This window comes from Macaca mulatta, chromosome 12 (assembly GCF_049350105.2).
Source record: "Macaca mulatta isolate MMU2019108-1 chromosome 12, T2T-MMU8v2.0, whole genome shotgun sequence".
NCBI lineage: Eukaryota > Metazoa > Chordata > Mammalia > Primates > Cercopithecidae > Macaca > Macaca mulatta.
The window spans coordinates 107465281-107481287 of NC_133417.1; the positions used below are offsets into that span (position 1 = coordinate 107465281).

Consider the following 16007-nt stretch of genomic DNA (forward strand, 5'->3'; position numbering starts at 1 on the left):
GACCAGCCTGGCCAACATGGTGAAACCCCGTCTCTACTAAAAATACAAAATTAGCTGGGCATGGTGGTTCCTTCTTGTAATAATCCCAGCTACTCGGGAAGCTGACATAGCAGAATCACTTGAACCCAGAAGGTGGAGGTTGTGGTGAGCCAAGATTGTGCCACTGCACTCCAGCCTGGGTGACAGAGCGATACACTGTCTCAAAAAATAATAATAATAACTACAGGTAAGTCTTCTTTTTCTTTATTTAATATAGATGTTCTTGTTCTCGTAGGAAAAGCTGAATCTCAGTTGTATCCATAGTCCTGTTGTTAATGAACTTATGAGAGGAATTCGTTCACAAATGGATGGATTAATCCCTGGGGTAGAACCACGTGAAATGGCAGCTATGTGTCTTGGATTGGCTCACAGGTGAGAATTACTGGAAAATAAAGTCAACTTACTATTATTTGATAAGCACTTAACATAGCATTGTTCTAAGAATATTACAAATGTTCATTTGAACCTCATCAGAACCTTATGAAGACGATTATAGTAATATCCTCATTTATAGATGAAACTGATGCCCAAGGTCAGTACAGCTAGTAAGTGGTAAAGCCAGGGTTTGAACCCAGGCAGTCTGGCTCCATTGTCTGGATTCTTAAAACCTCAAAACCTCATCAAAGGAATTCTCTACTCCTCTGATCTTGGATCCCCTATTTCTTGGGCTTTCCTTCTTTTATCTCTGCTAAGTCATGCCACTCCTCCATCTACTTAATATTTCCCCAAATTCTGTCATCTGCTGGTCTTATGGGGTAGGTGTGTATTGTGTTTTGATTGTTTTACTCTGATATTTAATGAGGCAAAGAGGACTAGGTGCAGTGGCTCACCCCTGTAATCCCAACTCTGGGAGACCAGGAGTTTGAGACTAGCCTGGGACAACATAGTAAGACCTCATGTGTCTCTTTTTGTTTTGTTTTGTTTTGTTTGAGACAGAGTCTTATTCTGTCACCCAGATTGGAGTGTAGTGGCGTGATCTCAGCTTACTGCAGCCCCTGCCTCCCAGGCTCAAGTGATTTTCTTTTTTTTTTTTTTTTTTTTGAGACGAAGTCTCGCTCTGTCTCCCAGGCTGGAGTGCAATGGCGCGATCTCGGCTCACTGCAAGCTCCGCCTCCCGGGTTCACGCCATTCTCCCGCCTCAGCCTCCGAGTAGCTGGGACTACAGGCGCCCACCACCACGCCCGGCTAATTTTTGGTATTTTTAGTAGAGACGGGGTTTCACCGTGTTAGCCAGGATGGTCTTGATCTCCTGACCTCGTGATCCGCCCGTCTCGGCCTCCCAAAGTGCTGGGATTACAGGCTTGAGCCACCACGCCCGGCCTGCTCAAGTGATTTTCTTGCCTCAGCTTCCGAGTAGCTAGGATTACAAGCGTGCAACACTACCGCCCAGCTAATTTTTGTATTTTCAGTAGAGACGGGCTTTCACCTTGTTGGCCTGGCTGATCTTGAACTCCTGACCTCAAATGATCCACCCGCCTCAACCTCCAAAGCACTGGGATTATAGGCTTCAGCCACCACGACTGGGCTCTTTTTTTTTTGGAGACAGGGTCTCACTGTGTTGTTCAGGCTAGGGTGCAGCGGTGCGAACTTGCCAAGGCAGCTGCAGCCTTGATATCCTGGGATCAAACCGTGCCACCTCAGCCTCCCAAGTAGCTGGGACTACAGGTGCGTGCCACCATCCGTCGCTGGTTTTTTAACTTTTTGTAGACGGGGTTTTGCCGTGCTGCCCAGGCTGGAACTGCTAGGCTCAAGTGATCCACCTGCCTCAGCCTCCCAAAGTGCCGCTGCTACAGGTGTGAGCCACCATGCCCAGCCATGTCCCTATTTTTAATTGCATCTTAACCCTATCATATTTAATTAGAAGTCCCTTAGAATAGGCATTATTGCTATGTTGTGATATATCTGTTCATGAAAAGCATAATACTCTGGAATTGCACTACAGTTAACAGGGTTGTGAAGAAAGTAATGGAAGGTAGTTGCTCAAAACCTATGCAATTTTGTAATCAGTACTATCAAATAGTAATCCTAATAAAATTATTACCACAGTTCAAAAGACATCTTAAGTTCATATTAAAGAAATACTGCAGGCCGGGTGCAGTGGCTCACGCCTGTAATCCCAGCACTTTGGGAGGCCGAGGTGGGCGGATCACGAGGTTAGGAGATCGAGACCATGGTGAAACCCCGTCTCTACTAAAAATATGAATAATTAACTGGGCGCGGTGGCGGGTGCCTATAGTCCCAGCTACTCAGGAGGCCAAGGCAGGAGAATGGCATGAACCCAGGAGGTGGAGCTTGCGGTGAGCCAAGATCGCGCCACTGCACTCCAGCCTGGGTGACAGAGCAAGACTCCATCTTTTAAAAAAAAAAAATACAATTAAAAAAGGTCTATTTAAAAAAAAAGAAAAAAAGGTCTATTTAAAAATTAAAAGGTGGGCATAGATTGAAAGGGTTGAAGCTGCTAAGTTAGAGTTAAGAGCGAAAATGCACAAAGGTCAGGGAGAGCTTTGTAATAAGCATTTCTAAGAGAGAACAAATGGTGAAACTGAGTCACAAATCCAAACTTGGGTAAATCTGCATTGTGTATAGCAGTGGTTCTCTATCGAGGGCAATCAGATGTCCCCTCAGTGGGCGTTTGCCAATGTCCATAGACATTTTTGGTTGTCAAAATTGGAGGTGGGGTGGGGTCTGCCACGAACATCTAGTGGATAAAAGTTAGGGATACTGCTAAAGGTCCTATAATGCACACAGCAGCCCCTACAACAAGGAATTAGGCCCAAAATGTTAATTGTGCTGAGATGAAAAACATTTATATACAAACAATATTGTTACTCCACAGCTTTCTGTTTTCAGATTTTTTTTTTTTTTTTTTTTTTTTTTTTGAGACGGAGTCTCACGCTGTTGCCCAGGCTGGAGTGCAGTGGCGCGATCTCGGCTCACTGCAAGCTCCGCCTCCCGGGTTCCCGCCATTCTCCTGCCTCAGCCTCCTGAGTAGCTGGGACTACAGGCGCCCGCCACCGCGCCCCGCTAATTTTTTGTATTTTTAGTAGAGACGGGGTTTCACTGTGGTCTCGATCTCCTGACCTTGTGATCCGCCCGCCTTGGCCTCCCAAAGTGCTGGGATTACAGGCTTGAGCCACCGCGCCCGGCCTGTTTTCAGATGTTAAGAGTGCTGCAAAATTCTTTTTTTTTTTTTTTTTGAGACGGAGTCTCCCTCTGTTGCCCAGGCTGGAGTGCAGTGGTGCAATCTCGGCTCACTGCAAACTCCTCCTCCCGGGTTCACGCCATTCTCCTGCCTTAGTCTCCCAAGTAGCTGGGACTACAGGCGCTCGCCACCATGCCCGGCTAATTTTTTTGTATTTTTAGTAGAGACGGGGTTTCACCGTGTTAGCCAGGATGGTCTCAATCTCCTGAGCTCGTGATCCACCCGCCTCTGCCTTCCAAAGTGCTGGGATTATAGGTGTGAGCCACCGTGCCCAGCAAAGTTCTTAACTGGTAGTATAAAGCTTAATACGTGCTATAAAAGATTGCATGAACCAATATGGCTTGTTTTTGAGACGGAGTCTTGGCTATGTTGCCCAGGCTGGAGTACAGTAGCACGCAATCTCAGCTCACTGCCACCTCTGCCTCCCCGGTTCAAGCGATTCTCCTGCCTCAGCCTCCACAGTAGCTGAGATTCAGGCATGCCCCATCATACCTGGCTAATTTTTGTATTTTTAGTAGAGACATGGTTTCGCCATGTTGGCCAGGTTGGTCTCGAACTGCTAACAGGTGGTCTGCCCACCTTGGCCTCCCAAAGTGCTGGGATTACAGGCGTGAGCCACCATGTCCAGTCCAATATGACTTTTGTATTACACAGCTTATTCGATTTGTCACTCATACATAAACTCATTCATGTTACAGAAATACAGGTGGTAGCAGTATACATAGTTTTTTGTGGTTTTTTTAGTGTGTATTTTCTGATCTTGCATGGTGCATTTCTACTTAGCTGATTTTTCTTCTTAGAAAAACCAATTATAGCTCTGACTACAGGCTGATTTGAGTTAAAAAAAAAAAAAACAAAACTTTAAGGTGTTAATTTAAATGCTTTCCCTAGATGCTATCTTACTAATTTATTTTCCCCTTTTTTCCCAGCCTGTCTCGATATAGATTGAAATTTAGCGCTGATAAAGTAGACACAATGATTGTTCAGGCAATTTGTAAGTATAGTACATGCAAAGTCTGATTTGTTGCTCTGTCCTTCATGCGTTTTCATACTGTTGAAACTGTATCTTTTATGATTCTATCTGTTGAGAAAGAGAAAGGAGGCCAGGTGTGGTGGCTCACGCCTTTAATCCCAGCACTTTGGAAAGCCGACGTGGGCAAATCACCTGAAGTCAGGAGTTCAAGACCAGTCTGCCCGACATGGCAAAACCCTGTCTCTACTAAAAATACAAAAAAATTAAATGTGCATGGTGGTGTGCACCTGTAATCCCAGCTACTCAGGAGGCTGAGGCAGGATAATCGCTTGAACCCAGGAGGCAGAGGTTGACTATTTGGAGATTATATGAATCACAGAGTTAACATTACATTAATTAATTCATTTCTGTTTTTCCATGAAAATGTTAAAAACATAAGTGGAATCTTTGTAGTTGTATGTTCTGCTGTGTCATTAAATGATTTTTAGAAAGCTGAAAAGCTGCCAGGCACAGTGGCTCATGCCTGTAATCCCAGCACTTTGGGAGGCTGAGGCGGGAGGATCACCTGAGGTCGGGAGTTCGAGACCAGCCTGACCAACATGGAGAAGTCCCGTCTTTACTAAAAGTACAAAATTAACCAGACTTGGTGGTGCATGCCTGTAGTCCCAGCTATTTGGGAGACTGAGGCAGGAGAATCACTTGAACCCTGGAGGCAGAGGTTGTAGTGAGTCGAGACAGCGCCATTGCACTCCAGCCTGGGCAACAAGAGCAAATCTCCATCTCACAAAAAAAAAACCCCACAAAACTCAAAATCTTAATCATATTTCTATTTTAGAAATGCATTTGGCCTTGGCTCACGCCTATAATCGCAACACTTTGGGAGGCCAAGGCTGGTGGATCACCTGAGGTCGGGAGTTTGAGACCTGGCCAACATGGTGAAACCCAATCTTTAGTAAAAAAATACAAAAATTAGCTGAGCATGATGGTAGGCACCTGTAATTCCAGCTACTCAGGAGGCTGAGGGAGGAGAATCACTTGAACCCGAGAGTTGGCAGTTGCAGTCGGCTGAGATCACACAATTTCACTCTAGCCTGGACACCATGAGCAGCACTCCGTCTCAAAAAAACAAAAAAGTATTCGGCTGGGCGCAGTGGCTCACACCTGTAATCCTAGCACTTTGGGAGGCCAAGGCAGGTGAACTGCCTGCACTCAGGAGTTCAAGAGCAGCCTGGCTAACATGGTGAAACCCTGTCTTCACTAAAAATGCAAAATAGTAGCCAGTTGAGGTGGTGTGCGCCTATAGTCCCAGCCACTTAAGAGGCTGAGGAAGGAGAATCACTTGAACCCAGAAAGCAGAGGTTGCAGTGAGCTGAGATTGCGCCACTGCACTCCATCCTGGGTGATGGAGTTAGACTCTATCTCCAAAAAGAGAAAAAAAGAAATGTGTTCAAGCAGCAAGTCCTTTCCTAGATTTATACCCCAAAGAATTAAAAACAAGAACTCAGAGTTCCTTGCACACCAATGTTCATAACAGTTATTTACAAAACCAAACAGTGGAAACAACCCAGATACCTTTTAACAGATGAATGGATAAACTGCCTTGTGGATGCAGCTTGAATGTCTCTAATCTGAAATTCAAAATGCTCTAAAATCTAAACCTTTTTGTGCTACCACACGAATCCACAAGTGGAAAACTCTACACCTGACCACATGTGATAGGCCACAGTCAAAACTTTGTTTTATGCACAAAATTCTTTAAAATATTACGTAAAACGGCCAGGCGCAGTGGCTCATGCCTGTAATCCCAGCACTTTGGGAGGCCGAGGCGGGCGGATCACAAGGTCAGGAGATCGAGACCATCCTGGCTAACACGGTGATACCCCGTCTCTGCTAAAAATACAAGAAATTAGCCAGGCGTGATGGCGGGCGCCTGTAGTCCCAGCTACTTGGGAGGCTGAGGCAGGAAAATGGCATGAACCCGGGAGGCAGAGCTTGCAGTGAGCCGAGACTGCACCACTGCACTCCAGCCTGGGCGACAGAGCGAGACTCCATCTCAAAAGAGTCCCATCCTCAAAATAACCTCACATGTGTTTGCAAATACTCTGAAATACCTCTGGTCCCAAGCAATTTGGATAACGTACACCCAGCCTCTACACACAGTGGAATGTCAGCCAGCCTTAAAAAGAAAGGAAATTCTGACACACATTTCATTTCTTACGCTGAGTGAAATAGTCACAAAGTACTGCATGATTCTGCTTATATGAAGTACCTAAAATAGGTGAACTCAGAGACCGAAGTATAGAGATAACTAGAGGTTGGGGAGAAGGTGGGAATGAGTTACTATTTAATGGGTACAGAATTTTTCAGTTTCTGATGATAAAATTGCTCTGGAAATAGATAGTGGTAATGGTTGCATAACATCATAAATGTACTTAATGCTACTGAATGGTACACTTGAAAATGGTTGAAATGTTATTATTGTTTTTTTATTTTTTATGACACAGTCTTGCTCTGTCACCCAGGCTGGAATGCAGTGGCATTATCTCGGCTCACTGCAGCCTCCACCTTCTGGGTTCAAGTGATTCTTCTGCCTCAGCCCTCTAGAGTACCTGGGGTTACAGACATGAGCCACCATGCCTGGCTAATTTTTGTATTGTTAGTAGAGACGGAGTTTCACCATGTTGGCCAGGCAGGTCTCAAACTTCTGACCTCATGATCTGCCTGTCTCGGCCTTCCAAAGTGCTGGGATTACAGACATGAGCCACTGCACCCGGCCTGAAGTGTTAAATTTTATATTGTGTATATTTTACCACAATAAATCCCTTTAAGTTCCTGGTTTTCTTTTGTTTTTGTTTTTGTTTGTTTTTAATCTACTACAGCTTTGTTAGATGACTTGGATAAAGAACTAAACAACTACATTATGCGATGTAGAGAATGGTACGGCTGGCATTTCCCTGAATTAGGAAAAATTATTTCAGATAATTTGACATACTGCAAGTGTTTACAGAAAGTTGGTGAGTAATTTGTTCATCCTTTAAGGCATTGAAAGTAAATGAATTTGATTGCATCCTAAAACGTAACGTATAGCATTTTGTTAAGCAAGATTCCCAGGGTTTTTGCAATTTCTATGTATTTGGGAAATGTAGCAATTTAGTGTCTTAAATTTAAGAAACAAAATGAATTTTAACTTAGATTTTGATGGCCTGTGACATGACATTAGTACTTAATACTAAATAGCTGTATTTAGTGTTACAGACAGGATTGCTGTCTCTACTGTTAATATACAGAGGAACTTGATTGGTTGATTTTTGTTAATGTGCAAAGGAACTTGATTGATTCATGGTTTACTTGACTTACAAATTACTGGCCCCAGCTTTAGTATAAAATTGTCTGTGACATTATTATTAGTCCTGTCTTTTTAAATTTTTGCTACTTATTTTCTGTAATAAGTTTTGTGGCATATTTTGTCTTGTTTTTACTCTGATTATTTTTTGGAGGAAGGTGTTGAGGAGACATTTCATGTCTAAACTTAAACCCTTAAATGAGGAAAACTATTATACTAGGTCAAACTTCTTCATTTTTTTGTTTTGTTTAGGCATCCTTTTCATTGGCTTTCTACTTTTTCTTTTGACTGTTTGCTGGATTTTATATAATTTGTTGAAGAGTGATTCTCCCTCATCCTCTGCAAACATTCCATAGGCGATAGGAAGAACTATGCCTCTGCCAAACTTTCTGAGTTGCTGCCGGAAGAAGTTGAAGCAGAAGTGAAAGCAGCTGCAGAGATATCAATGGGAACAGAGGTTTCAGAAGAAGATATTTGCAATATTCTGCATCTTTGCACCCAGGTAAATTTTACTTCTGGAGAATCTAGTTGTGGTGTTACCAGCTCTATAATGCTAATTTTTCTGATGGCAATGATGATTTACACTTACTGTTGTTCACCTGATAACATAAATATGAGGGTGTTCAGTCACTACCTCATCTGATGCCATCATGATTTGTATACTTAAAAGGGGGAAATACATATTAAAAGGAAGTAATTTACAATCATCGTCTGAATAATGAATTAACCAAAAATCAATTAAGACAGCAGAGAAGACGCTGGGCGTGTTGGCTCACGCCTGTAATCCCTGCACTTTGGGAGGCCAAAGTGAATCACCTGAGGTCAGGAGTTTGAGACCAGCCTGACCAATATAATGAAACCCCATCTCTGCTAAAAATACAAAAATTAGCTGTGCGTGGTGGCATGCACCTGTAATCCCAGCTACTCAGGAGGCTGAGACAGAATCGCTTGAACTAGGGAGGTAGAGGTTGCAGTGAGCCGAGATGGCACCATTGCATCCAACCTGGGCAAAAAGAGCAAAACTCCATCTCAAAAAAAAAAAACAAAAAGGATGGCAGAGAATTATGGATTGAGCTTTTTAATTCTGAGTTTTATGTCTATATCTTGTGATTTTTTTTTTTTTCTTTCAGATTTGAAGATAGTCATATGGGAATTAAAGAGAGCATGACACAAATGTTTATTGCTTAGAAACTTTTTTTTTTTTGGGAGACAGAGTCTCGCTCTATAGCCCAGGCTGGAGTGCAGTGGCACATTCTCAGGCTCATTGCTACCTCTACCTCCCAGGTCCCAGTTTAAGCGATTCTCCTGCCTCAGTCTCCCGAGTAGCTGGGATTACAGGCACGTGCCACCATGCCCAGCTAATTTTTTTATTTTTAGTAGAGATGGGGTTTCACATGTTGGCCAGGCTGGTCTTGAACTCCTGACCTTGTGATCCACCTGCCTCGACCTCCCAAAGTGCTGGAACTACAGGCGAGAGCCATTGGGCCTAGGAGCTGCTTAGCGCTTAAATTTTTTTTTTTTTTTTTTTTGAGACAGAGTCTCGCCTGTCTCCCAGGCTGGAGTGCAGTGGCACGATCTCAGCTCACTGCAAGCTCCGCCTCCCGGTTTCATGCCAGTCTCTTGCCTCAGCCTCCCGAGTAGCTGGGACTACAGGCGCCTGTCACCAGGCCTGGCTAGATTTTTTTTGTTTGTTTTGTTTTTGTTTTTGTTTTTTTGATTTTTTAGTAGAGACGGGGTTTCACCGTGTTAGCCAGGATGGTCTCAATCTCCTAACCTCATGATCCGCTCGCCTCGGCCTCCCAAAGTGCTGGGATTACAGGCATGAGCCACCGTGCCTGGCCTAGAATCTTCTAAAAGTACAGTTACATTTTCAGGCAGTGGACTAGGTAGTTTACATACATTACATAAGAAAGTCCTCACTACAGCCATTTTATAGAAAACTGATATTAGGATCACGACGTCACGAGATTGCACCACTGCACTCCAGCCTGGTGACAGAGCAAGACTCTGTCTCAAAAAACAAAAAGAAAACTGATGTTAGGCATAGTTGATGTACCCAGGGTTGTGTAGCTGCTCTTTCATGATTGAGGGCTCCAGTGTTTTAGACAGGAATTTTATACTGTTTTTACTCATGATATTTGTGACTCACTTTATTCCTTATACTAGGTGATTGAAATCTCTGAATATCGAACCCAGCTCTATGAATATCTGCAAAATCGAATGATGGCCATTGCACCCAATGTTACAGTCATGGTTGGGGAATTAGTTGGAGCACGGCTTATTGCTCATGCAGGTGATGGTTTTAATGTAGTTTGTAAATATGAGTGTTTGAAGTATTTTCTGGTTAGGATTTTGTTTACATCTTTAAACCACAGCTATTAAAGAAATTTTAGCTAATAACACAAAAGTAGATGGTATGTAGGAGATCACTAAGGGCCAGGTGTTCAATGATGATTTCTATTTGTTTGCCTGATTTCCTTTTGGATAATGAAGGCATCTTTAGTCACTACCTCTTCTGAGACACTTGTAGTCCATTGTTAGAAGTTTGTTATGGTTAATTAGAATAATCAGATGCATGCAGAAGGATAAAACAGTTAACATTTTCATAATAAAAACTCACTAGACCTAGATTTAAATACAGTTTTAAGAAATCACTGTAGAGGATTTATGCCCTCGATTGATTATCTTAGTTTCACTATTGAGTGTGCGGATGTAATATGTTTGACTTTGAAAAATATTTTCAACAACTGATTTATAATAAAACTTTGTATATGTGTATGGCAGTATTATAAGGATGATATGCTATAATTAAAATGCTATGTAATTGAATACCTACAAATACAATGAAGTGCTGATTCATCATTTTTATGTTACTTGGAGACATTGTTATAATCCATCAAAAAAGATCCCATATCATCTGCATCAGAGTGTTTAAAACAGCATAACTCCTTTTTTGTTTGTTGGTTTGAGACGGAGTTTCAGTCTGTTACACTGGCTGGAGTGCAGTGGCTCACTGCAACCTCCGCCTCCCGGGTTCAAGCAATTGTCCTGCCTCAGCCTCCTAAGTTGCTGGAATTACAGGCGTGCGCTGCCACCATGCCTGGCTAATTGTTACATTTTTAGTTGAGACAGGGTTTTTGCCATGTTGGCCAGGCTGGTCTCAAACACCTGACCTCAGGTGATCTGCCCACCTCGGCCTCCCAAAGTGTTGGGATTACAGGCATGAGCCACTGCGCCTGACCTGGCATATCCTTTAGCTGCATCATTAATCAAAGATTTCATTCAAGTGCCCTCAGCTATAAGATCAGATGATTTCATTGCCTCCACCCATTTTCATAGGTACAGCTAAACTTGTAGCAGTAAGCAATGGCAGGGGTTAATAGAAGTATGTGTTTGTTGGCCAGGCGTGGTGGCTTACACCTATAATCCCAACACTTTGAGAGGCTGAGGTGGGTGAATCACCTGAGGTCAGGAGTTCGAGGCCATCCTGGCCAACATCGTAAAATTCCATCTCTACTAATAACACAAAAATTAGCTGGCCTTGGTGGCGTGAGCCTGTAATCCCAGCTACTTGGGAGGCTGAGGCAGGAGAATCACTTGAACCCAGCAGGTAGAGGTTGCAGTGAACCGAGATTGTGACATTGCACTCCAGCCTGGGCGACAAGAGCGAAACTCCATCTCAAAAAAAAGGAACTATGTATTTATTACACTTTTTAAACTATGTCTAGTGCTTAAATTCATAGCATTAATATTGAGTCTGTTTTCTGACAATAAATATTCTATTCAGCATATCCAACTAAGCAGCATGTTGATAACAATAGTCCCCAGCTATTTATGGGGATATATTCTAAGCTCTCCCAAGGATGTTTGAAACAGAGGATAGTACTGAACCCTATACTGTATATACTGTTTTTTCCTAAACATACATATCTACAATAAAGCTTAATTTATAAATTAGGTACAGTGGGATATGAACAACAGTAATAATAGAACAGTTATAACAATATTCCAGCAGCCAGGGGCAGTGGGTCACACCTGTAATCCCAGCACTCTGGAAGGCCGAGTAGGGTGGCTCACAAGGTCAGGAGTTCAAGATCAGCCTGGCCAAGATGGTGAAACCCTGTCTCTACTAAAAATACGAAAAAAATTAGCTGGGCGTGGTGGTGGGCGCCTGTAATCCCAGCTACTCAGGAGGGCGAGGCAGATAATTGCTTAAACCTGAGAGGCAGAGGATACAGTGAACCAGGGTCGTGCCACTGCACTCCAGCCTGTGCGACAGCAAAACTCCATCTCAAAAAAAAAAAATATGCCAGCATAACTATTTTTGTGCATTGTTTACTTGAATATAAGCACTGCAGTACTACTGCACCACGGAGAGGGCTACAAAAGTGACTAATGGGTAGATAGGGATGGCGGGGGAGCTGAGTGGGGTGGCAAGAGACTTAAAACCTAGTGTTCCTGTGTGTGACATTTATGTCACTCCTGTAGTACACTAATGAAATATAGAATGGTACTACCATCTCTCAGGTGAATAGAGACATTGGACTTAATAAGCTTAACCTTCAGTTTGTCCTAGGCATTCATTGCAAACCTGCTTGTGCTAATGAAGGAATTACAAATGAAACATCAAGGTTTTTAGGGAATTCTGGATTATAGAATTCTATATTATATGTGATTTTTATTTATTGTGGTGGCTATAATATTGTATAGGTCTTTTGTTTTAGTACATGGAACATTCATATATTTGAAGGTGCATTCTTGGTAACTTTTTTCTTTTATAGGTTCTCTTTTGAATTTGGCCAAGCATGCAGCTTCTACCGTTCAGATTCTTGGAGCAGAAAAGGCACTCTTCAGAGCCCTCAAATCTAGACGGGATACCCCTAAGTACGGTCTCATTTATCATGCTTCACTCGTAGGCCAGACAAGTCCCAAACACAAAGGAAAGGTGTGTTACAGGGTTTTGTTTTGTTTTTGAGGTTGGACTTCTTCATTTTTTACAACCCTTTTTTCTTCTGTAGTACACATTAAATCTTTCTATTGTCTCTTTCTCGTTAGAGAATGGTGAGTTATTTAAATAAAAAGCACTTTGTGTACACTGAAGGATAAAGTTAGAAGAAATTGTTATCTGTTGATTTAAAGCCAGTTTCTTCATTGTGTTAGTATTTTTTTTTCCCCTAGGATCTCCCTGTGGTTGGCACACTGAAAATATTATCTCTGGCAGGAAAAAAAAATCTAACATTTATGAATCATAAACAATAGTATATGCATTATGCTAAAACACTTTGACAGAATTCACTAAACCTTTTTTTTTTTTTTTTTTTGAGACGGCGTCCTGCTCTGTTGCCAGGCTGGAGTGCAAGTGGCTTGATCTCGGCTCACTACAACCTCCACCTCCTGGGTTCAAGCAATTCTCCTGTCTCACCCTCCTGAGTAGCTGGGACTATAGGCATGTGCACACCTGGCTAATTTTTGTATTTTTAGTGGAGACGGGTTTCACCATGTTGGCCAGGCTGGTCTCGAATTCCTGACCTCGTGATCCACCCACTTTGGCTTCCCAGAGTGCTGAGATTACAGGTGTGAGCACCCGTGCCCATCCTAAATCTTTAGTAGCCTTATGAGATGTAGGTATCTGTTTTACAGATGATGAAACTGAGGCTTAGACAAGTTAAGTACTTCCAATGTTTTTGAAAGATGTGTTGTTTAACAGAACTAAACTGAAATTTGATAAAATTTAGAGCAGAGTGGTGGAGGGAAATAAAGGGTGCAATAAAATAAAATGTTAATTAGGTTGAAAAAGAACCCACACTTTTTATTATTTATTTATTTATTTATTTTTTGAGACGGAGTCTCTTTCTGTCGCCCAGGCTGGAGTGCAGTAGTGCGATCTCGGCTCACTGCAACCTCCACCTCCTGAGTTCACACCATTTTCCTGCCTCAGCCTCCCGAGTAGCTGGGACTACAGGTGCCCGCCACCACTTCCAGCCAATTTTTTGTGTTTTTAGTAGAGACGGGTTTTCACCATGTTGGCCAGGATGGTCTCGATCTCCTGACCTCGTGATCCACCCGCCTCGGCCTCCCAAAGTGCTGGGGTTACAGGCTGAGCCACTGTGCCCAGTCAGAACCCACACATATTTAAGTTATGGGGAAAAAGATGCACTTGTTGTGAATGACCTCAAGGCACAGAACTAATGTCAGTGGGTAGAAAGTAAAGTAATTTTACAAAATCCAGTTTGAGCTAATTTTTGACAGGAACTGCTATAAAATCTTTTCAGCCACAGAATTGGTGGTAATGTATGGCCATTAGATTGTGGCAAAGATTGAAATACGATGGATGATTTGAATTGTATGATTCATAATAGTTTCATAACATCCTGGAATAAATGTGATAATTTGCTGGAACTGTCTCATGAGCCAGTTATTGAGGATTTTACATCTGAACATGGAATATAGTTCTTCATGTTTTTCTATTAGATTTCTCGAATGCTGGCAGCGAAAACTGTTTTGGCTATCCGTTATGATGCTTTTGGTGAGGATTCAAGTTCTGCAATGGGAGTTGAGAACAGAGCCAAATTAGAGGCCAGGTTGAGAACTTTGGAAGATAGAGGGGTAAGAATACCACATCATGCTTATTCCAGAAGTATTAAACTGTCAAAAGTTAATAAATTGAGTAAATTTATGAAGTTACTTTATCTGCTAAACAGTTTTATGATCCTTGTTAGTATGTCTAAAGTATTCTTTTTGTGCCTACTATTAACAATTGCTATTATTTACCAATAATTGATGTATACAATAGCATTTGCCATTAGGATATGCTATTCAAAATAACAAAAAATAGCAGAAATTGTTTGCTGGCCCACTGATTCACTAGACTGTTTAGTGTATTATAAAGTGACTTAGAATTGTATTTGTAATTTTTCCTTTTCGTCTTAGATAAGAAAAATAAGTGGAACAGGAAAGGCATTAGCAAAAACAGAAAAATATGAACACAAAAGGTGAGTACATTTAAGTGACAATGGGGTGAATAGTTTTTTTAAATGTTAATTATTGACAGCGATTTTGTAAATTTCACTTTGATGTGCCCATAGTTTTTCAAATTTATTTAATTGACAAAAATTGTTTATTGTGTACATGTTACTTTGGAAAATGTGCACATTGAGGAATGATTAAGTCAAGCTCATTAACATGCATTGTCTTACATACTTTTTTTTGTAGTGAGGACATCTTAAAATCTACTTAGCAATTTTTAAGAATATAACACATTGTTAACTGTAGTTAACCATGTTGTGCACCCCTAATTTTTTTCCGTGCCATTTAGTTTTCCACATTAACTTCTACTTTTCATTCATATACGTATTTATTCATTTCCAGACATTGATAGTAAATTTTTAAATCTAAAGTTTCTCTATAATATGTTCTTTATCAAAAAGCTCATTCAGCCGGGCATAGTGGCTCCTGCCTGTAATCCCAGCACTTTGCGAGGCCGAGGCGGGCAGATCACCTGAGGTCAGGAGTTCAACACCAGCCTAGCCAACGTGGTGAAACCCCGTCTCCACTAAAAATACAAAAAATTATCTGGGCGTGCTGGCGGGCGCCTGTAATCCCAGCCACTTCGGAGGCTGAGGCAGGAGAATCGCTTGAAACCCGGGAGGCGGAGGGGTGCAGTGAGCTGAGATTGCGCCATTCCACTCCAGGCTGGGCAACAAGAGCAAAACTCCGTCTCAAAAAAAAGTTCATTCAGAGTTAGTCCCTACAGAAAACTATTTTGTAAAAAGTATAAAGACAGAAAACAAGTCTAAAAATGGCTGAGGCACGATAAAGCATTCAAACTTAACTATCAGATTAACAAAAGATTTGTATGTGGAGGGGTATTTGGCTTATTATTTGAGGTAATGCTCAATGCTGGTGAGGTTGTCATGGTGGAGGCAGAATGTGGTATAGCTATTCTAGGAAGCCATTTCACAGTATGTATCAAGATTCTTCAAAATGTTCCCAGTCATTACCCAATAAATTATACTTTCAGGGCTCATAAACCTTCAAGAATTTATTTATTTGGTTTTTAAATTTTATTTATTTATTTATTTTTTTGAGATGGAGTCTCTCTCTGTTGCCAGGCTGGAGTGCAGTGGCGTGATCCTGGCTCACTGCAACCTCTGACTCCCCGGTTCAAGAGATTCTCCTGCCTCAGCCTCCCAAGTAGCTAGGATTACAGGCATATACCACCACATCCAGCTAATTTTTGTATTTTTAGTAGAGCCGGAATTACACCATGTTGGCCGGGATGGTCTCGATCTCCTGACCTCATGATCCACCTGCCTCGGCCTCCCAAAGTGCTAGGATTACAGGCGTGAGCCACAGCGCCTGGCCTCCTTCAAGAATTTTAATAGTAAAATCTTACACTATAAGTGGATGAAGAGAGCACTATATAGTAACATTAGCAATTATAAATACAT

At 42.0% G+C, this 16007-nt stretch overlaps 1 protein-coding gene and 2 non-coding genes across 12 annotated transcripts in view; all 3 read left to right on the forward strand.

Moving 5' to 3' along the window:
- NOP58 (NOP58 ribonucleoprotein) overlaps window positions 1-16007 on the forward strand; it is a 36020-nt gene that overhangs the window by 16524 nt on the left and 3489 nt on the right. For all 10 annotated transcript variants that reach the window (XM_077956423.1, XM_077956426.1, XM_077956419.1 and 7 more), the window contains 8 exons: window positions 275-411; window positions 4171-4235; window positions 7094-7228; window positions 7914-8059; window positions 9724-9850; window positions 12339-12502; window positions 14029-14163; window positions 14488-14549. In XM_077956423.1, coding sequence (XP_077812549.1) covers window positions 275-411; window positions 4171-4235; window positions 7094-7228; window positions 7914-8059; window positions 9724-9850; window positions 12339-12502; window positions 14029-14163; window positions 14488-14549 — 971 coding nt within the window. The remainder of the gene's footprint in view (window positions 1-274; window positions 412-4170; window positions 4236-7093; window positions 7229-7913; window positions 8060-9723; window positions 9851-12338; window positions 12503-14028; window positions 14164-14487; window positions 14550-16007) is intronic.
- Window positions 8121-8208, forward strand: LOC114671628 (small nucleolar RNA SNORD11B). Its single transcript, XR_003721662.1, has one exon. It is a non-coding gene; the product is annotated as a small nucleolar RNA SNORD11B (small nucleolar RNA).
- Window positions 9998-10081, forward strand: LOC114671627 (small nucleolar RNA SNORD11). The gene has a single exon (XR_003721661.1). It is a non-coding gene; the product is annotated as a small nucleolar RNA SNORD11 (small nucleolar RNA).